We start from the raw sequence: 25,983 nt of genomic DNA, 5'->3' as shown, positions 1-25,983 counted from the left end.
TCTAACATATGGCGGCCCCATAGTTTCCTGACATGGAGGCTAGTTTTCTTCATCCATCCACATTGTTGCCTGAGACTATTAAAGAACTCCTTGGCAAGGACTTGTGGTGTATTGATAGAAGAGGGTGGTTGTCAGAGAGTATTTTTGACTTCATATCTAAGGAGCAAAAGGAATTTATTAAGAAAATCCTTATTCCCTTATGTGAAAGAGAGGATGAATGGGTATTGAAGTTCTCTAAGACAAGGGAATTTTCAATTAAGGTTGCATATAGATTCTTAAGAAAAGAATGCTCGGATATAAATATTAACAATAGCCTTGTCTCTAACTGCCTTTTCACCTTTATTTGGAAAATTGATTGCTTGCCCATAATTATATTCTTTTGAAAAATGGTTAAAAACATCCTGTATGTAAGAAGTGTTTTAAAGAAAAGACACAAGTTGAATAATGACTGTTGTTTAATTTGTACAAATGCTCCAAAAGATGTTAACCATATTTTTATTAGATGTTGAGATCTTCAAAAAAATTGGTAGGCTTCCCATATTCAAACAAAATTCAAATTCCAAGAAGACTTTTTGGCAGTTTTATCCTTGATCATTGTGTATGCTTAAAAGTCATTCCACAAACATCAATAATGGGGACATGTTAAGGTCATTTTTATGTCCACACATGGTTCACCCCCCTCTAAGTGCTCCAAGCACAGAGGCTTAAACTCCCATTCTTTCTTTCGGGTGCATGCCGACATAATTGATGAACGAGGGCATGTTGGCACAATCAATGGACGAGGGCATTGGGCATCGATGTGGGGGTCAGCACACACCTTTGAAGCCGTGATGCACCCTTCCTTGAAGGCTCAACCACAAAAAACTCGAAAAGTGAACAGAGCCACAAGAAGAAGCTTGAAATTATAAAACTCTTTGCTGAAGGGTGTTGGTGCTTTTGGAAAGGAAGAAATAAACTTATCTTTGAAAACAAAAGGTAGAACCCAAGGACATTATTAAAGATCTACATGATTTATTGCATCAAAACTTACCATCTCTCCTGTCATAAATGGTAATAGGAACCTGTAGCAAAGGGAAGATCAGCTGGTCATCTAATCAATAAGCAATGAGAATTCTATGTGGTGCAACGTAGGATGGTGGGAAGATTTGGGTTTGAATTTGATGGGCAAACCTCTCCTTAGTTAGGATTTGGGGCAAAAATACACCTTCAGCCCACTAGCATTGTATGTTGAGGCCTGAGCAATTAGAGAGAGCATTGCCCAAACCATCAACTTTAGATGTGATGATTTTTGTTTGATTTTGGATGCCAAAAAAAAAAAAAAAAATGTCAATGCTTTATACTTTGGTTTGTGTGCCAATTGGGAAATCTCCACTCTTTTTGATGATATTGTTGTTATGCAAAATTGCTATTCCAATATTGCCCAACAAAATATAATGGTCTTGCGCATTATGTGGTCCAACGTGTTTAAAAGTCTATTCTAAGGAATTTATTAAAGACCCTCACTTTGGGCTTTTATTATGTAAAGATTCTATTAGTGAAATTAATATCCAATTGCTTCAAGAAAAAAAAAAAAAGTCAAAATGAATGAATTTGTTTTTTTTTTTTTTATAATTTATCTCATAGTTTTGTTAAATTAGTGACGGAAATTCGTAAGAGTTGAAACGAAAAAAAGTAAAATGAACGTTCAAGATGTTTTTGCCTTCTTAAGGGTATTGTTATGTTCATAATTTCTCTAACTTAATTATAATTTTGATTAAATATACTTGTTTTATAACATTTAAAATTTTTATTTTAATAATTTTAAAAGCTATAATTAATTATTAACTATTTTAAATTATTATGGTTAATAATTGCCCTTGCCCTATTATTATTTTTTTCCTTTGAGAAATATATTAATGATAATAATAACAGAAGTTTTTTTTTTTTTTTTTTAAATTTAATGACATATTTAACTCCGTATTGTTGAAGCGGAGGGAGGGCAACTAGACAGATGCTTCCTTCTGTTTACCCTAACACCTCACAACCAAACGCCGACGCCCGTGGCTCGCATCCCCCTTGGACTTCGACATTTCCTCTGACATCTCCCCACTTCTCCAATTCTGAGACGTCACCTCGCTTGTGTCTGCAATTTCCAATCAGAGTCTCCCTGAAGCTCAAGAATCTTCGATGGGAGATCTCCCCAGCACTGCCGGAAATGGCCTGAAGGCCACTAAAGTTCCGATTCCCGGCAAGCGTAACATCCTCATTACCAGCGCCTTGCCTTACGTAAACAACGTTCCTCATCTCGGCAACATCATCGGCTGTAACTCTCTCTCTCTCTCTCTCTCTGGAGAAGCGCAGTGCTTCTGTTGCCTTCTCTTTCCATTTGTGCGCGTCTTTTTTTTTAGCTTGTAATGGTGAAGAGAGAGAGAGAGAGAGAAAAAAAAAAGATTTAAGATAGCCATGCTTTTTCTATTTTATTGATTTTAATTTGCGTTCTGTGATTTTCGTATTGTTGCATGAAGTTACTAAACGTTTTGGTTCATTTATGTTTCATCGTCTGTGGGTTGAATTTGATGGTTTGTGTTTTGATACTGTTCTCTTGTGTTTTATTTTATGTGGGTTGGATTAAATGGTTTATATTTTTTATAATTCTTTTTTTTTGGTGTTTCATTTATGGGGGCTGAATTAGTTATTTTATTTGGATACTTGATTTTTGTTGCAGGTGTATTAAGTGCGGATGTGTTTGCACGGTATTGCCGTCTTCGCGGCTATAACGCTATATACATTTGTGGGACTGATGAGTATGGGACAGCTACAGAAACAAAAGCCATGGAAGAGAATTGCACACCCCAAGAGATTTGTGACAAGTAATTTTCCTTCCTATATTAAAATTTTGTTTTAATTTCTTATAAGTTTTGCGTCCTTATGAAGCATGGATACTGGTAAAAGGTGATCCTTTTTGTATCCGATACCAATACTCATTGGATGCATGTCAGATACTTAAAAAATGCGTCCGGTACAGTCCTGTTCTGATATTGATGTTTTGACAGTAAAAAAATATATATATCGATTTTCTTAACATGTATCTAAAAAACTGCAATTTTTTGACGACGTTTTTTTTAATGTGAAAAGAATTATATTTTCAAATTTATAAATAATTAAAGAAACTAACTCTAGGTATGACAAAGAAATATAACATTTTTATCTTGTTTCATACTCTGTTTAGGCCTTTGGATAGTTATTATTATATAGTTTTCATAGGATATTATATTGTGTGTGTGATTGGTTTTTAATTTCTTACCAACTAAGCTTTTCTGGAAGCATGGATATTTTAAGTGCATGTTAGATATTTAAAATACAATCTGTACCCTGACTTGTGAAAAATGTGTCCTGTATTTGTATATAAGTGTTTTGCTTTTGACAGTAAAAATATATCAAATTGAGAGATTGCGCTTTGTCTCTTGATTTGATTTGGGATATATATATATAATTTCTCTACAAGGTCTGTTGGTACATGGTTTTAGGTGCGAAAATGTGAGTTGTGATATCAATATCTTAACTTGAAGAGTATGCAGCTATCAGGGAAAAGCTTAGAGGAATACATGAGCGGATTTTGTTCACTAACGTATTTAGCATACTTTATGACTCATGTTGTGATCTGTTTACTGATATTTATTGAATATTTAATGTTCTTTCATTTGGAGGCCTGTTAAAGTATTTGTTATACTTTGTGACTTTTGCTTAAAGGACATGGTTTTAGAATATGTGGGATGCTCAAAATTACTTGTGTTTAAATTCGATGTTGGATGAGGCGTTTGAATTTGAAAAAGGAAAAATTTTAGATAAACAACTAAATTAGGCCATTCTATATGCAAAAAAATCTGAATTATGGTGAAATTTGGTTTGAGTATTTAAAAAATGAGAAATAATGTTGAAATGAAGCTGGAAATCAGCAATTTGGATTAATTTAGACTTGCTTTGGTCTTTGAAATGATTGAAAGCTTGTGGCTTTAAAACCTTGAATAAAAGCAAGTTTTGTTTTTGTTTGAGATTTACAATTTTCTACAGCTTATCAATGATGTTTGTCCACCCTTCGTGTTATATTTTACCAGTCGTTCTTCATTTGATTCCCAAGCAATCATTTACATCCTTTTGTTTGCTGTCATATGTGATGAGTGGGAGTCATAGAGGTAAGTGGCCTTTGTTCCTGTCCCACAAATTTCAACTCATTTTTCACCCTGTTGTAGATACTACACCATTCACAAGGAAGTGTATCGATGGTTCAATATCAGTTTTGATGAATTTGGGCGGACTTCAACTCCTCAGCAGACTGATGTTTGCCAGGCCGTTTTCAAAAAACTGATGGAGAACAATTGGCTATCAGAAAACGCAATGCAGCAGGTAGGTGTACATTTTCCTTGATATTGAGTCTGTGTTTTTCAGTCTCCTTTGTTTTCCATTGTTTGATAGTTGGTGATTCTTTCCCGCTTCAATTTTAAGTTTGTAGCTTGACCAATAATTTTTTTCCTGTACATTTTCTTGGCACGTTACTCGTTTGAATTCTATTTGTAATGCAGCTATATTGCGATACCTGCAAAAGATTTTTAGCTGATCGATTGGTTGAGGGTATCTGCCCTACACAAGATTGTAATTATGAGTCTGCGCGAGGAGATCAGTGTGAAAAATGTGGAAAGCTTTTAAATCCAACTGAGCTGAAAGATCCTAGATGCAAGGTATTATATCTTCTTACTTTTGCCTTGTGCTGTTCTGTTGATTGGGAATCTTCTTCAAAATACACTACTTAATTTCCATCCTTTTTTGAAGAGCAGTTAGCAATAAATAAGCAGCTGGATAAGAGAAAAATCCACCTCTCTTTAACATGTTACAATACATGCAATGCCGTTGTTAAAATATCCCATTTCTACTTCTTGTTTCTTGTAGTAATAGTTAAGCTTGTTCTGTCTATAAACAGGTCTGTCAGTCCACTCCACGCATCCGTGATACAAATCACTTGTTTCTTGAGCTCCCTTTGCTGAAGGACAAACTGGAAGCATATATAAAAAACATGTCAGTATGTGGATCTTGGAGCCAGAATGCTATTCAAGCTACGAATGCATGGCTTAAAGAAGGATTGAAACAGCGATGCATTACCAGAGATCTGAAGTGGGGGGTTCCTGTTCCACATGATAAATTTAAGGACAAGGTTTGATAGGTCTAGCTGCAGTGTATTATAAATTTATAAAATTCCTTTAAAATTTGTCCTGTGGAATTATTATATTCGTAGTTGATTGATAAAAACCATTTCCTTATATTTATGTATAGTTTTCACAAATTGATTATATTTTTTCCAACTGAATGATGCTTAGGTCTTCTATGTCTGGTTTGATGCTCCTATTGGTTATGTCTCAATCACTAAATGCTATACCTCTGAATGGGAGAAGTGGTGGAAGAACCCTGAAAATGTGGAGCTGTATCAGTTTATGGGCAAGGATAATGTGCCTTTCCACACTGTAAGTCTTGTTTTTCAAAATTCCATTGATGACAATGTAGAAGAGGATACATAGGCCTATTTATGTCCTCTATATTTTATGGCAATATTCATTTCCTATTTTTCTCTCCCTCCAAAACTTCACATGTTTTCTGTTTACCATATGTTCTTATTTTACCATCTTACTAATTTGCTCATGTTTCTGTATGTGGTCCCCCCCCCCCCCCCCAAAAAAAAAAACAAAAGAAAAAACACACACGATATGTCAAAAAACCTGCAAAAGTTGTTACACTTAATGAATTTTGAGTTAAATAAATTCGTCTAGAAAGCTAAGAAATTTGGGCCGCTCCATAGTCTAGAAACTCCAGATAAAAACTGCACAAACATTGGACAATGCTTACTTTTGTGGTATTTATGTTTGTCTTGTTATTTGAGTTGTTCATTTGTAATTGGCATTACTTGGCATGGTTGCCTTCATGTTACTATTTAAATTGCCAGTGTTTTGTCAGTGTTTTCCAAAGCTTTAATACCATTAGATGGCATGTGGTTCACGAAATAAAAATATTTCCATGGAATGACATTTCTAGGAATATCATCCCTAGGAGTGGGATGGCAGCCTCATGGGAATATTTTTGTTTGGTTTGCATCATAAGATTCCTAGGAGTATGAAATGAATAGGACGGCCTTGCTAGTGTTTGGTTCAAAATGGGAATCTTAGCAAGCATTTTGAGAGGATTACCATTATACTCTTAACCTGTGTATGGAGGACAGTCATATTTTCATGACAAAACCTATTAAAATATCTAACAAATTAAAATTTCAACCATCATAAATAAAAATACGATGCATTATAATATTATCATTTTTATATTATAACATAATAATAATACTTTTGGTTTTTCTTTATTTTTTAATTTTCTATTATAATTACAAAATGTTTTAAAAGGCATTCATCAAGGCCCTAAGGCGTAACTAGAAAGGCGTAAAGTCCCAAATGCATATGCCTCAGTGAGAAAAACTCACCTTTTACGCTCCATTTGGAAAGGCGTACGCCTTTCAGGAGCACCTGCTTTAGAATATGTTGGAATTGGTGTATTCCCAAGAGGGGGGTGAATTGGAAATTTAAAATATTTCTTCCTAGGTTCAACTAATCTAACAACAGTATTTCACAACTTAGGGTCTGTCTAAGCAAATACCAATCACCCAATAAAAAATTAATTGAGCAAATAATCAAGCAAATATAGCAGACTCAGTTTATCCCAATTATTCACAATATTTAAATCATGCACACATTCATAATTAATTAAATATAAGCATACATGTGTAGGAAATTAAAGTGCAGGAATTTAAAGAGGAGACACAAGATATGTTATCGGGGTTCGGCCAATATTGCCTACGTCCCCGCCTCAAGCTCACAAGTAAGAGTATTCCACTATGATTGCTCACTTGTGGGTGGAGCGAAACCTAATATAACACCTTACAGGATGGTGCACCTAGTTCTCTTAACCGGGTTTGAACCAGTCCAGGACTATTCACAGGGCTAGTCTCCCTCTTTCGATCAACACGTCGTGAATACAACACAGATATGAATTTTGTGTACAAAGAGATGCTTCTAATACAAATAGATGTGTACTACAATTTGCTCAATACACTCCACATATGATAAGGAATTAATGCTCAAGTGAGATCTTGAAAATTTAATTCAAGATAATATATTCAACAAAGGAATATTCAAGTTTACCTCAAAACCCTAATCAAGTATCACAAAAATATTTTATCAAATATAATCACAACAGATACTTAGGGTTTATACTTGTAAAAGATTTTTCAAATGAAGTATGCAAGCTCTTAAGTCTTGCAATTTGAATGCCAAGACTAGGAAGCTAAAACGTGTTATTCCCAATCAAATATTTATATACGAAATATAATGGGAATAAACAATCAAGCAAGACTCTCGGAAAGATTTTTCAAATATATGTGAATATGTGAAAGTAATGTCAAGAAAATGATTTGAAATGATACACAACAACACAATCAAATCTCCCTACACCTTGCAATTGATTTGTAAGTTAGGAGAACAATAAAAAGGAACTCTCTATTTCAAAATGATATATGCAAATAAGTATGTAAGAGAGTATATGAAATTATGCTTTGAAAAGTTTGAGTATATAGCAAAGGGAGTATAAACAATTTGAGAGAAAATTTGCTTAATCACTTTGCTAATTAGTTACTAATTAGGTCAAATGAAGTGCTATATATAAGAACCTTTATAATTTTGACTGTTTGGGGGACCTATTTGGAATTTTGCAAAACGTTTAATGACCTTTTAACCTCATTTACTCTTAATTACCACAGTTAAAAATATGCAACCCGAGAGTTTCGGTTGACCGAGCTATAGTTTCGGTTGCCCAAACAGACACATGCAGAAAATGTACTTTTGAAGTTCGGGTGCTTGGTGAAACATTCGGGTGGCTGAGTCTAAGGCGATTTCCAAACTGCTCGAAGTTCGATCGCCTGACTCTAAGTTCGGTCTATCGAACTTCAAGATTCGGTCGCTCGAGGTTAAAATGAACGTGAGGTTCGGGCGCTCGGGGCAGGTGGAAAAGTCCTATATGCAGGTTTGGTCGACCGAGAACACTCTGTTCATTTCGGTTCGGTCGCCCAACCTTTAGTCAATAATTTGACTTTTCAACGTTCGATTGACCGAGGCGTTTTCAACGCCAAGGTTCAGTCGCCCGAAGCCTTTTCATTTTTAGAACCTTAAGTCATATTTTAAATCATAAATTATTTTCCTAAGTGAAGTGCAGGGTCTTAGGGTCGCTCTAAGGTCTAGGCTTTTTAATTTGGCCTAAAAACCTGGCTACGGTTGACCAAAGGGTGCCCTAAGGTCATTCGGTTCTTATGGTCAATTTACGGTCATTTGAGCATTACAATCCATACTATGCATGCAATGTATTATTACAGACAAAATTTAAAACAGAAATGCATTTACAATAAAAATCTTCTTCTTCTTCTTTCTTTTGCTCTTCAGATTCTTTATGGAGTATGCCAAATGATGTGAGCTTTAAGTCCTTTAGGCTTCCATGTCTCCTGTACCTCATGTGTGTGCTAAATTCTAGACCTGTTCATAAACTGAATACACACATAAGTACCAAGTGCTTTGTCAGTATCAAAAACAGAGATCGGACTCAAAAAGTCAATAGAATATAAAAAGAATAAATAAATAAACGCAGCCTGATAGGAGCGGCAAAACCCCCCCTCTCTCGATAAATCTTCTTCCCTCCAAACTTTCATATCTCTCCGATGATTCCTCTAGCTCCTGCCCTCTCCGATGACTCAACGGCTGCTTCCAACGATTCCTCCAAGCTTCTCGTCTCTCTCTGACGAGTCGACGTTCTTTTCCAGACTCTGATCTACCTTTGGCGACTCCTTCTGACATATCCTCTCCCTTTGACGAACCCTTCGGAGCTGTTGTCTATTTCGAAGCTTGTGTCTGGCTTCGAATACTCCCCCAGCTTCTCTTCTCTCTCTGACGGGTCGATGATCCCTTCCAACCACTGATTTGCCTCTAACGACCCCTTTTGACGTCTCATCTCTCTCCGACTACCCATTCGAACCTCTTGTATCTCTGCAGCGACCCTCTGCAGCCTCTCGTCTCTCTCCGCGTCCCTCTCATACTCTCTGCCACTCTCTCTAAAACTGAAGGTAGCTGCAGCTGGCTTTTAGAAATTAGAATCTTGGATGATGAGACATTGTGATGCTTTAATTTGGCTTTTTATTATGGCTCATGCTTATTTTTAACATATATTGTTTGTGTTTGTTAGTTAAAATTGGCCTATATGATATTTAAAAATTATGTTTTATATTTTTTTTCCATTATTCTAAAATTTTTCACATTTTTTTACTATATATAAATTGATTTTATTTATTAATTATTTAAAAAAATACAGTCCCAAAATGCTTATGCCTCGCCTCGTGGAGGGTAAAACGCCTTGCCTTACGCCTTTGCATTTTAAAACATTGTATTTACGTATTATTTTTTAGAGGGGACTTTTTGGTTAATTTTTTATCAATTTTTATTTTATTTCATTTTTTTTTTTTGAGGATTTCATAACCTTGCCTAGAGTGTAATTTTTCTCTCTTATTATATCTTCTTCTTTTTATAAAACAAAATTCATTATTATAAATATAATTATGACATGTAATAAAAGTACATTATGGGGGCATTAATGTCCAATAGTCCAATTTAATCCAAAAAATAAGATCTCATGGGAATGGGATTCCCATGAAACTTATCCATCGTGGAGGGTGAGAATGGGATGGCTGGCCATGTTTATGGAAGTTCTTTGTTACCAAAAATGTTGAGATTCCTGGCACGTCAAATTCTGGTGCTTAAACAAACATGGTAATCAAATGCGACGGGCATAGCATTCCCAGGAATGTTGAAAGATGCTGGGAACCAAATGCTCCCTTAGGATTATGGTAAGGTTCCCAGTTTTCTTTTAGTCATGCATCTTTTGTAGCATGAATCCCAAAGTTTCTGCTGCAGGATGCAAGAAAGATAAATTATACTATTTTCTAGTTTCAATACTTGTATTTTCTTTGTTTAAGTTATTTTATTTTGGGTAATCACTTTATGATTCTAGGACATTTTTAATTTGGAAATTAATACTTTAGTTATATAGGTTACTAAAGTTAATTTTCATTTTCTGTTGGCATTGTAAGCCTATAAAAGGTTCTTTTGTACTGGTCTTGCTCAGAATTAAAGTTGCTGGACATTTGGTCTTGCATCAAGTGATACCAGACCCTGATTCAATGCAGCTGTTGGTGATATTTGATATGGTTTGCGATTTTAACTCATTGCCAGAGCTGTTTCTTTGATAAGGTTATCTGTGGATTTCAAGCTATAATGGCGGGGTTCACATTTAACTTAAATTGCCTTGCGCTGCCCTGTCACCACCTCCATTGCTACCAAGCTACCAGCTTGCCGCTGTCCAGTTCTCGACCCTCTTCCATTCACAGCCACAGGAATCTTTTTTTTTTTTTTTTCAGAGGAAGTTTCTGTGATGCAGTGCAGAAGTGGTAGCATTAAGAAAAAAACCTGCAAGCCTTAATCATCCCAGATTGAAACCCCAGTCACTATCGCATTAATATGAAGTTCAGATTTAAATTGAAATGTTTGTGTTTGTTGCAGCAGTCCTGTCAAAGTTGATGCACCTGACCAAAGTTCCATCAAATTGTCATTGCTGGAGTCCAGAAGTTATTGTCTTGACCATAGGTTCTTGCTGGATCTTTTCTTTCTCGACTTCTCATTGCTGGCAATGTAGCTGGAAGCTTCTCAAATTTGGCACTGCTTGTCAACTCTGTTTGCGATCAGTCATTTTTCTGCACTGTTTGTTGTCAAGAAGTTCCACACGTCGAAGCAACCTCACCGATCACTGTTTGTCTATTATCCTTGCTCACCACTTGTCAAAACTCTACCTTCTATAGAATTGAAGAATAAATTTTAAAGAAACCAGGTAGCTCAATTTGACCCGGATTCAGCTCCTCCAGATGTGGAATCTGACTTCTGCCATGGATCCTCTTAAACTGCTAGTCCTGCTGTCTCCCAAACATAATGGTCCATAAAAATTTGAACTATATCTCCCACCTGGACTGGATCAGTCCAAACTAGCCAGAAGGCCAAAAGGCAAAGAGAAACGGCAGAACAGAGGGCAAAGCATAGAGTTTGAGTTTGCTTAACCAGGTGGGTCACCTGAGAAGAGTCATTTTTCATGGTTGGATAGGCTTTTTTAGCATTCAATTCAATCTGATTAAGAAGTTAGGGTGTAGAGTATTGTAATAGAGCTCTATTTTTGCATATGCTTTGGATCTTCACTGGGGAGATTGTGTCGGATTTTGTTGTTGGAAGAAAGGTATTTGGCATTTTGCATTACCTGCTACTCTTGCATCAGGGATAAAAAGTGTATCAAGTGATGCTTGTTGAATTTGGGATCTTATTTCTTGTTTCCCATTCCTAAAATACCAGTTATAAGATGGCAAATTTCATAAGTAGAAATATTTATTTATTACTTATTTGTTTATCTATGTATTTATTTATTTTTATGCTGCAACTTTGCTGTTCGATATATGGATACGGATATAGTCATATAAGAGGTTAGGAGATACTTGAGGATATTTTTTAGTTTGAACAGTTCCTGTCTCCTTTTGGAGATGAATGAAGGATTCTTTGAATGATGTTGTAATTGAGTTGGGGGTGGTTTACAGAATAGCATTCCATCTGATATGAATTCCAGTTAGAATGAAATTGACTATGTCTGGAAGGAAAGAAATTTTGTGAGTTATACTACATTCCGCCTGTCTTTGTGCACGTGCACACACACGTGCTTGTTTGTGTGATTCATCTTGTTTGCTGCCTTGGTTCAAATGGTTTAAAATCCCATGTGCTGCTATTTGTTTATTGAAGTCTGTTTGCTTTTTTTTTTTTTAGTTTTAAATTTCAGATTGTCTGAGTAATCCTTTTAGGGTTGTCTATTGTCTAAAACCTGTTCTTCTCAGTGATCACTATTTCAATTAGTTTAGGGGCCCTTTGGTTATCACTGTCAAAAATTACAAAAATTGACCTGAAAACGAAAATTACAAACCAGAAATAAAAACTAAAAACTGAAATTGGTCAATATTTATAAAACTAACATAAAATTAAACTTGATTCAACAAATTCTAATTTTTGTCTTTGATTCAAATAAAAAATTTAAAAATAGGAAAATTGTTTTTAAATGAACTATTATTGTTTCCAAATTTTTAGAAAATTTATGGATATTTTTTAAATTATATTTTAAATTCACTTAGCCATTTTATTTTAATTTTAATTAGAAATGTGAATATAGTGAATTATTTAACTCAAAATTTAATTCTACATATTAAAGTATTTTGGTTTAGTTTCCAAAACTACTGAAACCATAAAATCTGGCTTTCAGTTTTTTTCAAAAACTATTCAAAATTGATAACAGAAACAAAAAACTGACAACATATACAGAAGTGTAGTTATAATCTATTTTTTTGACTGTACAAAAATGATAACAAATAGACCCTTAGAACTTCCAGTGTGAAATTTGTGTGTTAACTCTTTTTTGATTATTCATGTTGCTTTAATTGTGGAGTTTGATGTATTTCAATGACGTGGAGTACTTATCCTAATTTCAGGTGATGTTTCCATCTACACTTCTTGGAACTGGTGAAAACTGGACTTTGATGAAAACTATTAGTGTTACTGAATATCTGAACTATGAAGCTGGTTAGTTAATCTCATTGTTGTTTGGTAAATATGCAATGGTGGCTTGATTATTATTGCCTTTGCGGGGATTATTAACAGATACATACTATGTTTGGTTCTTGGGCGATTTGAATTATTTTGGTTACATTTCCAATGGTTTCTGCAGGAAAGTTCTCCAAGAGCAAGGGTGTAGGAGTTTTTGGCAATGATGCAAAGGATACAGGCATTCCTGTAGAAGTATGGAGATACTACTTGCTAATGAATAGGCCAGAGGTATTTTTGTTGTTGAAACTTGTGATCTGTAATTGCTGTTTTGTGCTTTTCCTTGTTTCTTTTGGTGTCTGTTCCAGTTCTACTTCTTATGGGCTGGTTTGATTAGGTATCAGACACGTTATTTACGTGGGCAGACTTACAAGCAAAACTTAATAGTGAGCTGTTGAACAATCTGGGCAATTTTATTAATCGGGTTCTAAGCTTTATTACTAAACCTACAGGTTTGTTGGCTGCATGACTTACCTTCTGTTTCTAATTGTGCTGTTTGTTCGATAAGTTTGCAGTTTTACCAAGATTTTTTTGACTAAACTGACATCTGTGTGTGGAAATAGTCATGTGCTTCCTTCTTGCTTAGAATGTGATGTGGAAGCATTCTCCTCATGCCTTATTAATACAGATTGGCACATGCTTTATTTATTTATTTTATATCGAGGGGCTGGGGGTTTTATCTGACTGAAAAGAAATACTTAATTCACACTTGAACTGTCTTTATTTTTTTTGCTCTTTTTTTTTGTTTTTTTTTTTTCTATAAATTTTATGGAATTATTCACATTTTGAATTTTCCTTTCCTTTTATTGGCCCTTGTGTCAAACCCTTTTACTGATCCTTTTATAAAGCTAATTTTGTGATTGGTTATTTATCTGGTGCCACAGTAAACTCTTATGAATGCTTATATAATGCAAGGAGTTTTTTATGCGTAGGGGTGGTGGAAGTGGGTAGGTTCGGTTTTAGACAAATTTCAAAACAGAACCTAAACACTTGGTTTTGTATTTATAAAACGAAACTGAACCGAAAACTGAATAAAGAAAAATTAACAAGCCAATCTTTTGATGGTTTGGTTTCGGTTTAACCAATTTCAATGTCCTTCCTAGTTCTAATGGTCTTGAAAATCTCTCTGTTCCACAGTAGGGAGGGTAATCTGAACATGCAAGAATTGGTGCTTATTTGCCTGCAGAACAAAATTTCCAAAACATCTTCGCCCTGCATAGAGTTAAAAAATGAGGAATCCATTGAACCAATTGTATGCACCTCGAAAATCTGTGATTACTATTTGATGCAATGTGTATTTGATTCTACAATAAACACCAATTTTGTTTTGTTTTCCTTTGGGAAAACAAAATCAAATGGTCAGCCCCATAGTAGTTAAAAGCGCGCCTGAGGGGCGCCTAGGCACAAGGCGCAGTGAAGCGAGAGGCTTGCGCCTCAAACCAGGTGAGGCGAGGAGACTTGCAAGAGGCGACGCAAGGCGAGACGAGGCGCACTGGAGCGACAGGCGCAGTGAGTCGCGCCTTGTGAATTTTTAATCATTTAAAGTAGAGAAATAGCCACAGCCAGACCCGTAGCCCTCATTCGACTCGAACGAACATAGCCCTAGCCCCTCTCGGCACTTTGAAGCCCTTCGTGAGTTCGTTTTGCACATTCGAACCAGCAGGAGCCTTCGCGATCCTTCAAACCAGCAACGTGAGCTCGTCTGCGAGCCTTCGAACCAGCCGGAAGCCTTCGCTACTTTGTCTTCGAGCTTCAAACCAGGATCGTGAGTTCGTCTTCGACATTTTGAAGAAGTACGACCCTTCGCGACTTCGTTTCCAACCAGCAGGAGCCCTCGCGAGTTCTTCTTCTTCTTCTTCTTCTTCCTGCTGCCTGCTGCCTGCTGCCTTCTGCTTCTCTTCTTCTTCTTCTTCTTCTTCCTGCTGCCTGCTTCCTGCGTGCTGCTGACTGCTGCGTGCTGCGTGCTGCTTCTCTTTTTCTTTTTCTTTATATGTAAGCTCATAAATTAAATATTTTCTTTAATTAATCTAAGCTTATAAATTATAACTAAATAACTAATGCATAATATTTATTTTTTTTACTGAAATTTACCTACTGTTTTTAAATTTGTAATATTTTGTTTAATTAATTTAAGTTTATAAATTATAACTAATACATAATATTTATTCTTTTTATTGAAATTTGGCTACTTTTTTTCCTCTTCTTCTTTATATGTAATTACTAATTAAATATTTAGTTTAATTACTGCAAGTTTATAAATTATAACTAATACATAATATTTATTCTTTTTACTGAAATTTATTTTTTTTATTGAAATTTAGCTACTATTTTATGATTTGTACTCTTTTCTTTTGATGTTGAACTATGTTGAATTGTTGATGCTTCTAGGCTAAATTTTCAATTTTGTAATTGAATTTTTGGCATTTTAAATTCTAATATTACTAGATATTCATATGTTCATATATCAATTACCCCAAATAGACATTTTACACCATTTTAATAATTGTGCGCCTCACCTTCATGAGGCGCGCGCCTTCGCCTCGCGCCTCGCACCTCGGCTTCAAAGACCCTTTGCGCCTCGGCTCGCCTCATGCCTCTAACTACTATGGTCAGCCCAGAATCAGATAGTTGTTCTTGCGAAAAATTGAAAAACAAAAGTGACAAAGGAGTGCCAGAGTTTGTGAAATTTAACATCTACAAAAGAAATCCAGATCTGAAATTGTTTGTTTAAGAGAAAGGAAAACAAAAAGAAGAAACAAATGCATTGAAAAAAATAGCTCTCATTGTACCAACAGATATCATCCTACTGCCTCAGTCACCAAATGTCATGTTCACCTCTCAAATCTGCAAGCAAATGAATCTCCATGTGACACGGTGATTGGTGAACCTCCTGTGCAACTGGTGGCCTGATGGGTGGCGGTCACCTGTAAGCATTTGCTGGGAGAGGGGGATTGAAAGATGTTGAGAGGAATAGAAACTTTGCTAGGTGTTTGTGGTTTTGAGAGGAAAAATTACTAGGTCAGGCTACCTAACCACATCACATTTTAGATAACCATTCATATCCTTGGATCTTGAATAATTTTGAGTGATTTTAGTAAAGTTTGACATAATTGATAATTTTAAATTCATGATCATTTAAAATCCAAGAATATGATTGGTCGTCTAACAATGTGACGTGGTTAGGTGGCATAGCCTAATAACTTTATTTTTGAGAGTGGAAGATGGTAGGCTTCTTTTTCTTGGAAATCATTCCATTTGACAACGGTATATGTAATTATGTATTGTCTCATCCAAGTTAAGACACTTGCGTTTTACGTGTATTAATTAATTAACATGTATTTATGTTCTGTTTTTTTCAGTTTGATTTCTTGTAAAAACCGAAACTGAAACTGAGAAGGTTGAAATTACGGAACCAAAACCAAAAACGAAAATCAAACCTAAGTGGTTCTTTTTCAGTAATATTTGTAAAAGCCTAGTTATACACTTTTATTTCACTTGTTTATTTATTTTATGATGGCTATGCATATAGATTTGCCTTTACTATTCTCTTTCCTAGCAGTTCTTTAAAACATGTGCTCATGCAGTGTTTTTATTTGATAATAATTCTGGAATACAGGGCAAGGATATGGTTCTATCATTCCTGATGCTTCAGGTGCTGAATCACATCTTTTGACAAAGACATTAGCGGAAAAAGTTGGAAAATATGTGGAGCAATATCTGGAAGTTATGGAGAAGGTGATTAAGCTTTTCAGTCTGATACACTTCCTTTCTGAGATAACATGTTATGTTGCTTCTTATGAATTGTATAAATACACACAGAGACATGTTTAGATTTGCTCCTGCATATTTGTTTAAATGAGATCGATATTTTTGCAAATGGATGTAGGTCAAACTGAAGCAAGGACTGAAAACTGCAATGAATATTTCTAGTGAGGGAAATGCTTATCTGCAAGTAAATCATTCTGTCATTGTCTAATTTTGTGCCCTTATATCTCCACTGATTTGAGAGTAGGATAATTTTCCCTCTCTTTGTTAAGCATACTGTTTCTATGATATGCAACATAGGAGAGTCAATTCTGGAAGCTTTATAAGGAAGACCAACCTATGTGTTCTGTCGTTATGAGAACTTCAGCAGGGCTAGTCTATCTTCTAGCATGTCTTCTGGAGCCTTTTATGCCATCTTTTTCTCTTGAGGTAATTCAACTGACCTGCAAATATATTCATAGCAGTTTCAGAAATTTAATCACTGTCCAGGGATGTTCAACATGTTTCCATGCTAAGGCAATTTGTTTTGGATGGCACTTAAGGTACTTAAGCAGCTTAATTTGCCTCCTGGGACACAATTTTCACTTTCTGATGATAAAGGAGATGTTGAGAGGGCCAGAAGACCTTGGGAGATTCTACCTGCTGGTCACAAAATTGGGACACCAGCGCCATTGTTCAAGGAACTGGTATATAAGTTACTCTGTGTGTGTGTGTGTGTGTGTGAACGTATATCATATTTGTCTGTATTTGTTTTGATTTTGCAGCATTCCCTAAAGAAAGTCATTTGGTGGGCTGATTGTCATTTTGTTAAAACTCGTTGCAGAAAGATGAACAAGTGGAGTTATTCCGGGATAAGTTTGCAGGAAGTCAAGCTGATAGGATTGTGAAAGCAGAAGCTGAAGCAAAGCTTGCTGAGCAATTGAAAAAGACGAAAGTTTCAGGTGACATTCGTATATTTGTTTTCTATCTCATTTAATTGTCACTAACAATTACTAATCTACCTAGTGCTTCATGTTGAGTTATTTTATTAGTCTCTTGCAAAATTTAGAAAATCTTCATTGTTTCTTTTCTTTTAGGACCCACTATCTAGCTCACTTCGAAGACAACCACCAGACATCCAGGCCCACTGTCCAACCTTCATCACCCTATCTTGCACTTGAGAAACCCTAGCTACTTCTGGCACCCTAGCATCCCCAGCCAGAACCCTGCCCCCTGAAAAAGCTGCTGATCAAAGGCAGATGATGAATGTGCAAGCCACAGAAGGCATCATGATCTGATTGCATTCCCACAATGGTCACAAAATTGCTTACTTATATCACAACCTTGCTCTGTGAGCAGCCACCTCACCAAATTCCTGAATAAACCCTTGCCACCCATCTCCTTTAGCCCCACTAGGAACAAAAATAGAAAATATTTGCCCCTTCCATCCCAAAACTTTCTCCAAAAACTTCCCCATTTTGGTTGAACAAATAGATAGCCAATACCTGATGCTTCCAACCCTCATGCTTTGAAACCTCTTCCCAATCTTCCAAAAGCTGACAGCATCCCATCTTAGAAACCATTTGACCAACAACGGAGAAAAACCTAACACATCGATATCGCTTAGGTTTATGCTTGAGCATGAGTAGAAACTCACTCTTCCCCACTCTATCCAGTCTCAAATCGCAGGTTTTCCCTTTTTGATCTGGACTGATCTTCTGCGGTCTCTTTCCTCCATGGTCTACAATCATCATAACTATAAATTCTGATGAAGTTAGAGAGAAGGGGAGGGGTTTTGCAAGATGTCATTGGGAGGATTTTTTCTTGTGTATTGTTTGTTTCCTTGTAGTAATGTGACAATATCAGTGTCCTACAATAATTATATGTTAATATCAGTGTTTCTGAAATTTGATTAGGGCATCCCCTCATTTAGTGTCTGCTTCTAGCAGCCTTCCAGCATTCATGGTTGGAAACATTTAAATTTCAAAGGAGAAACCTCAAGAATTATAATTAATGAAATAGCCCTTGATGATGCTACAAAATTTTGACAGACAATGTCTGCTGAAATAATATGTTAGCTTGATATGCATGGCCCACGTCAAGGAATTCTTTGGTGTCATTCTGTTTTCTATTTTCTGTTTTTATTTCTCTACATTGAAGAAACAGGTTATGACAATGCATCTGTTTTGTTTCTCATTTTTTTTTTTTCTCATTTTCAGTTTTCCTAAAAACTAAAAACCAGGTTTTATGGTTTTCAGACTCTTGTTACCATGGTTTTAAATAACGGCTGCGACCGTTACAGAACGGTTTTTTGGGCTCCCGATACCGTTACACACCACGAGGCCCGTGGGAAGAAAAATCCCAGCCGTAGTGGCCATTACGGACCGCGACCATTACGTAAAGGTCGCTACGGCTGTTACGTAACCGCTACAGTACTGTTATGCCAAAAAAAAAAATTATATACTTTTTCTTCTAACTTTTGTTTTCTCCCCTTTCATAAATCATTCTCAATCTGCTAAGTGGTGAGAGGGGAAAAAATATTATAATGAGGATGATAATGATACAAAATTTACTATTTTTTAAATACTCATAAGAGACACATTGATTAACAATTTCAAAATACTAACTTGTTGGAAAAATATTTTATTTTGATAATATTAGCAATTTGATATTTTTGTTCTATATTTTTCAACTTCAACCTTCTTTTCTTTCCTATTTATTGTATATTTGTATTATTCGTATGTATTACGTGTCTCATAGAATAATGAAGTGTATGATGTATTTTGTTTTATTAATTAATTTAGCGCACATAAGAATTTATCACGCATAAGAACAATGAGAAAGTATAAATATGCGCACACATAATTTTTCTATCAATGGTGGTTTAAAACAAATGTTAACTTTTTGCTCTTACCAAACAAGTTAGTTGAACTAAAGGATCCAAAATACACTAAAATTCTTTCTAGGAAGGGTTAAAAGCTTAAAACATGCAAATACACTAATATGCACAAGGTTGTAGGTGCTTGAAAAAAATTCATGGCTGTTACCCCTGCCCCCCATTATGTGACATTCGCAACTTAGTTCCTGTTACACCCATTATTGTTACGTTACACTTACACTATCCGCTACCGTGATTTAAAATCATGCTTGTTACAGTGCTTAAAGATCTATAATTGATTTTTATGGATTAAATCATTTATTTTATATAATATTTAAACTTGAAATTAAAATAAAAATGACATTTGCATTTTAAAAAAATAATTAAAGTAAAAATTTCATAAGTTTTTAAAAAATGAAAAAAAAAAAAAAAAATTCAAAGACATCCAAAAAAATTATTTTATCTTTTTTCAATGTTCATGTACTATAGGACTGTTCTTGGTACGCTAGGAAATTAGTTTAAAAATATAATAATTATATTTAATTTATTTTTATTATAATATTTTTCGAAGTTATATTATTTTAATAATATCTTTTTACTTGTAATTTGATTTGAGGACAGAAACAAACTTGATTTCAATTAGGTTTTAGTTTTAATTGTAATTTGTTAATTTTAATTATAACTTGTTTTAGTTTTAGAGATATTAACCAAACAGGTTGTTTGCTTTTATTTTTTAATTTCTGGTTTTCATTTCTATAGTTTTTGACAGTGATACCAAACGGCCTCTAAGTTTTTAGATAAAGTGTTGAGCGAACATCATACTATCCAAGTTGCTAGGCAATTAATATATTTGATTGGAACACTAGTCAGTTTGTTTTTGTCGAAAGCAATTTTTTTTTTATCTTGTGATTTTTTGACAGACACGACCCCCACTGCTCACTAGGTGAGAGTCCTGCTACATATGCTTGAATGGTAGCACATTTAATTTTTTTTTTTTTTTAGCTTTCTTCTTTATCACTGACTTGGCTTGGGGCAATATCTATTATGCACTTGCTTATGTGCCATCATTTTGGCCCTGAGGGCATTGTATTTTGGTGGACATTGTACCCAATCAAAGCATCTAACTGCGGTTCTCTAGTCAGTCTATAATTATGGATATAATGATTGAGAGATTAAAAATCCATGGTTTATATGATGTCATAACATCATATTTAATTCAGGGATTACTTTCTTTTTAATTGCAATCACTTCAAAACGTTTTACATGGAGTAGTTGGCAAAACATAAATTGAGATTGAAAGATGTAAATTATCTTTTCTTCAAGAAGAATGGACATGTTATCTACATCCAAATTTCTCAGACCCTACAAAGTTAAAAGTCCTGCAGACATCACATGAGAGTTTTATTTTGCTAAAATTAATCTAGATTATCATTCTTGTTTTAAAATTATGCATAATATAGATAGGCGACAGAGACAGGACTGCTTTTAAAATCTGCAGTAAAGAATGGCAGTATGGAATGATTTCTATTAGCAAGCATTAAGTGAATCTCGCTGAAAGACTAAGGAATTGTAGAGGGGATTCTTGAAAGGGGAGAAGGGTTCGTGTTGTGCATAAATAATGGATGGTCCGGAGAGGCCCTTGACAAGAGAATGAGGTACTTCCCAAGAAGCTCAAGCAGGAATAGGGTGGGCTCTGATGGCTGGAGGGATTCTCCAAGCTACTGAGAATCCAAAAGTTAGGGGGATATGAGAGAGGGAGAGGTTTAGGGAGACATTAAAACATGGTTGGGGTATTTATAGGGGAGAGGTGAATGGGTGTGGGTTGTCATCCAATAAGAAAAATTCTGGTCACATCTCAACCAATAAGTGATAAACTGTTGGCCCAATGGAGTGGTGGAATATGGTTTGGGTAAGAGAAGCAAAAGGAACATGTCACAAATGACACAGTGGATGCTAGAGCAGCCTAGGAAAAAGCTAAGGGTCTGTTTGGTATCATTATTGTTTTCTGTGTTTTGTTTCTGTTTCTGCACATTGAAGAAACAGATTATAAAAACGCGTTTGATTATGTTGCTAGTTTTCTGTTTCTATTGTCAGTTTTTTGCTGTTTGTGAAAAAATTTAAAACCAAAATTTGTGGTTTTTAGCTGTTTTAACAACCTATTGTCAGAAATTTTAATATCCAAAAATTGTTTTGGATTAAATCAATCATTTTATACACTTTTAAATTAAAATGATAATATGAATTTAAATATAATTGAAATAAAAAAAATACATAAATTTCAAAAAATAATAATAAAGCCAATTACAAAATATATTTACTATTTTTCAATTGTCGTGTCCAATAAAATTTTTATTTAGTAAATTTTGAAAGTATAACAATTAAGTAAAATAATTATAATAAATTTTTTTATTATAATTTTTTTTTAATGTGCATTATTTGTAATTTTATTATTTTAATCATATTTTATAATATTATTTGATTTAAAAATGACAATGGGTATTATTTTTTAATTAAGCTTTTTATTTATTTTAGTTTTATAATATTAACCGAACAAGTTGCTGGTTTTTGATATTTAGTTTCTATTTTTGGTTTTTTGTTTTCATTTCTGATTTTTTCGTTTTTGTAATTTTTGACAATGACACCAAATGGCCTCTATGAGATGCTTCTTTGAGATTAAGACTCAACTAACATTGATTCAAGCCCACTAAGCCAAGAATCTCTAAAATATCCTAGGATCAAGATTGGTAGAGAGGAATCGTCAGGTTTTCCCTCATCCAATCTTGCACCCATGTGCCTACCATTTTGACCTCCTGCAAGGGTGCAATCATAAGATAGTTATCAATTATTTCATAATTGTGTTTTCTATAAAAGAATAAAAAAAGAAGTCATAATTGTGCTCATGCAAGTTCAACGTTGGCCAATTTAAAATCTAGGGCAAAATGGTAATTTCACGCATTTACAGATACGAGACATGCTATTTTAACAGAATCCTTTGAAACCACTTCCTAGTTATGGTTGCTAATTTTGAATTTCCATTCCGAAATTTACTGTCTTCTTTGGTTTGTCATTCTTTTTTTTTTTTCTGACCAACCATTGTTCTACAAATTGTTTAAAGCTAATGCCTCCTTACCATTCTATTTTTATGCACGTCAGTTCTCATCAACTCAATAGTGCATGTCTTCATGTTACTATTTTATCCAGTCATGAATGCCTACTCCAGGTTAAATTTGTATTAAATTAGTCACTTTTATTTTTTTTCGACTAGTTTATTTTTGGTTGAGTAAATATTATTTATAGGGCAGTATTTGATTTAGTCATTATAGTCAGTAATATTAAGGTATTATGTCTATTGTGCTATTATTCATTGGGGATGAAATGATAACAAAGGGAAGAATGTCTAGAACTTTTGCCGTCCATGGAGAGCTTTTGAAATGAATTGATTGGTGTTGAAGATTTTGAATCGTAAAATATAAAAATTGCATGAAATTTTTTATAGTGGAAGTATGCTGTAAAACATGGAAAGTTTTAAAAAGAACTTCAGAAGTTGTTAGTGTAAATGGTGCTCTCTGATTTGGAATGGTAGCATGGTAACTATGATACATGACAAATGAGCAGTATGTAGGCTGTACAACATGTGTGGCCTCTCAAGAACTAACATCAATATAATTATGTTCTTAATATGAACATCCAAATACTACATACAATGTTTATGGTGCTCAAGTATCAGCATCATTAGTGCATCATTGTCCGCTTCATTCCCACTCTTGGATTTTGACTATTCGTTGCATGATATGTTTAGCACAATTTAGAAGATTAACAAATTTAATGTTGCTTTTTTTCAAAGTGAAAGCTAAATGAAATTAAATCAGTTGATATACAAGTTGAATTTACTGCTGTCATAAAATTTAAATGTCTTAATTTTCAAATAACGGAGTGTTTTTTCTGATATTGTATTACATTGTTTTGTTTCAGAATGTGTATTAATATGTTAGTTTACTTCTTCAATATATATTTGTAATACACAATCAATCAATAATTTGTGTAGTGTATTAAAGAGGTGATTCTATTTCAATTCACATTATATTAATTTTTGGTTAACATATTTAAAAATTTTATGATGGAATTTGCACTTATGTTGCTGAAATCTCATCAGTTGCGTGTTTTTTGGTGAGATTGGTATTATAGTGCTGATAGATTCCATAAATCATGTTACTATAATGTTTTCTGTGCAATAAAATAGCCATTACCTGCTGGTGGTCTTTCCAATTGTGGAAACCTAGGAAGGGGTGTTCTACATGTCTTCTAACCTCAAACATTTGCTTTGTTTTTCTGATTCAAATATTTGTGCTGTGTCATCATGTGCTCTTTCATGCAAAGGTAACCTTTATTTGTCTTGAAAAAAGTAAGGTTGTCTCTTTTTGCTTGTTGGTTGGTAAATTGTTTTTATCATGGGAATTCTTTACAGTTTGTTAAGTCTTTCTTTTCCTTCTCTTCTACTTCATCTCTCTCGCTCTCCACTCCCACTCTCTCCCCCCTCTGCAGCAGCATGTGGATTCTTTATTGTTAATGCATAGCGTTTCCAACATAACATTCATATACCTAGCTAGCTTATTTTTCTGCATGAACAATGCTGCCTTAGTCCCTTTTCTTTTCCCTTGTGCAATATGTTTATTTATTAATGTATATTTGAATTGATGTTTCCCATTGATTTTGGTGACTTCTTATAATGGGTGAATGTTAAATGAGTTGTTCAGTTTTTGATTGGCAAAAGGAGCAAGTGTGGTTTTTTACAAGTTTCTTTTGTCCTTTTCTTGGTTCTTGCCTTCTTGGCTGTATATTTTTTTCATTTCATTTAATTAATTAATTAAACAGATAGAAATGCAAAGAAGCAGCAGCCAACAAAATTTGCTGCTAAAGCCAAACCCAAGGTCTCCACTGAAGCTGAAATTTCTGTTGCCCGACTTGATATCCGTGTTGGCCTCATTACGAAAGTTCAGAAGCATCCGGATGCTGATTCCCTGTATGTGGAAGAGATTGATGTGGGTGAACAAGCAACTCGAACCGTTGTTAGTGGCCTTGTCAACCATATACCTCTTGAGGAAATGCAGGTTTTTGTCTGCTCTTCTAGATACTTGTTGATTGGAATTTGCTTCTGAGTTTTGTTACTTACACATCTACTTGTTTGGTTATGATATGTTCCTTGGCAGAATCGGAAGGTCTGTGTTCTGTGCAACCTGAAGCCTGCAACCATGCGGGGTATTAAATCCCAAGCCATGGTTCTTGCTGCTTCTGACAGTGACCACACCAAGGTAAGAACTGGATGTCTTTTAGTTGTTGCCCAAGGAGGAACCCATTTTCTGCCTTTTGGATATACTAAATCGTGATTAGCTGGAATGCTTGCTTTCAATCCAATGTTACCTTTCTGTATTCATATTTGCACAATAAATTTTATGATTAATGAACACCTGTCTTGTCGCACTAAAGATTCTTTCAGTGCTTGAGAAGGAAATTATTCAGAACAAGAAAACATGGTGCACCATTTTGCGAAGAAGAAAGTAGAAATGAAATGTCTCGTGAAATTGAAAAATTTACTCGACACCAAAACATGGCACGCCTAGTAAATAACATTTTGGGTGTATTTGTGCGTTCCAACTCTGCTGACAAGATTGCATTTATTGTTATCTTGTAATATAGGCCATACTAACCTTTGTTGTTGACTGGTCATAAACTGAGAAATATTTTGAAAAAATTAAATGAAGTTGCTTTTAGTACAAGATAATTAAAGGGAATTTGTCAATGTGTCATATTTCAGGTTGAATTGGTTGATCCACCTCAATCTGCTGCGGTTGGAGAAAGAGTTACATTTCCTGGATTTGAGGGCGCCCCTGATGATGTTTTGAACCCTAAAAAGAAAATCTGGGAAACAGTGCAAGTGGATTTGCACACTGACACAGAACTAGTAGCTCGTTACAAAGATGTGCCTTTCACCACATCTGCTGGTGTTTGCAAGGTCTCATCCATTGGTGGAGGGTCAATAAGGTAGGAGGAACGAACAACCAATGCTGTGCCAAAACCCGAAAAAAAAAAAGAACTTCAACGAGGGGGAAACGATGAAAGATATCACCTTATTGTTATTGTGCTTCGTAGTTGAAGTTGTAAAAAATTTGCCCCTGTATTCCGATTCTGTAAAAGCTAAATTAGAACCACAATAAAGTGTTATGTATTGGCTGATAGAAAATTTCAGTCCCATAACGACAGTTGTAATTTGTGCTTCTTCTCACTAGCCAAACACCAGCCCCTGCCTGAAAGTTAAAAAATGAAGGAAAACGATTTTGAGTATGGGATGACAACTGAGACATTTTATTCATGGTTTCAGTCTGGATTTTGTGCCAATACTTGAAAATTCAAAAAAAGTCCCGTCATGTGTGTGGTGCTATGGATGTTTTGAATTTCAGTGTCGACGTGTTGGTATTTGATGTGTTAAAACAGAAAAGATCCTACATAAAATGCATTCTTGGGGAGGATTTTGGTTTGATGTGCAAAAATCCCAAAAAGATCTTATATGAAACGAACCAG

The 25,983-nt window shown here is 34.8% G+C and overlaps 1 protein-coding gene across 1 annotated transcript; it reads left to right on the top strand.

Moving 5' to 3' along the window:
• Nucleotides 1-1,964: 1,964 nt before the first annotated feature.
• LOC131151148 (methionine--tRNA ligase, cytoplasmic) lies at nt 1,965-25,746 on the top strand. Its single transcript, XM_058102391.1, has 17 exons — nt 1,965-2,302; nt 2,705-2,849; nt 4,230-4,383; nt 4,560-4,715; nt 4,955-5,185; nt 5,349-5,492; nt 12,674-12,764; nt 12,910-13,016; nt 13,123-13,237; nt 16,402-16,520; nt 16,672-16,737; nt 16,851-16,979; nt 17,093-17,236; nt 17,374-17,491; nt 24,280-24,515; nt 24,615-24,716; nt 25,220-25,746. The coding sequence occupies exons 1-17, from the start codon at nt 2,167-2,169 to the stop codon at nt 25,448-25,450; spliced, it is 2,424 nt and encodes an 807-aa protein (XP_057958374.1). The 5' UTR covers nt 1,965-2,166; the 3' UTR covers nt 25,451-25,746.
• Nucleotides 25,747-25,983: the final 237 nt, after the last annotated feature.

The sequence above is a fragment of the Malania oleifera genome, chromosome 3 (genome assembly GCF_029873635.1).
Source record: "Malania oleifera isolate guangnan ecotype guangnan chromosome 3, ASM2987363v1, whole genome shotgun sequence".
Taxonomy (NCBI): domain Eukaryota; kingdom Viridiplantae; phylum Streptophyta; class Magnoliopsida; order Santalales; family Ximeniaceae; genus Malania; species Malania oleifera.
Note: the sequence above shows the minus strand (reverse complement) of the source record. Positions and strands in the feature narration are given on the sequence as shown.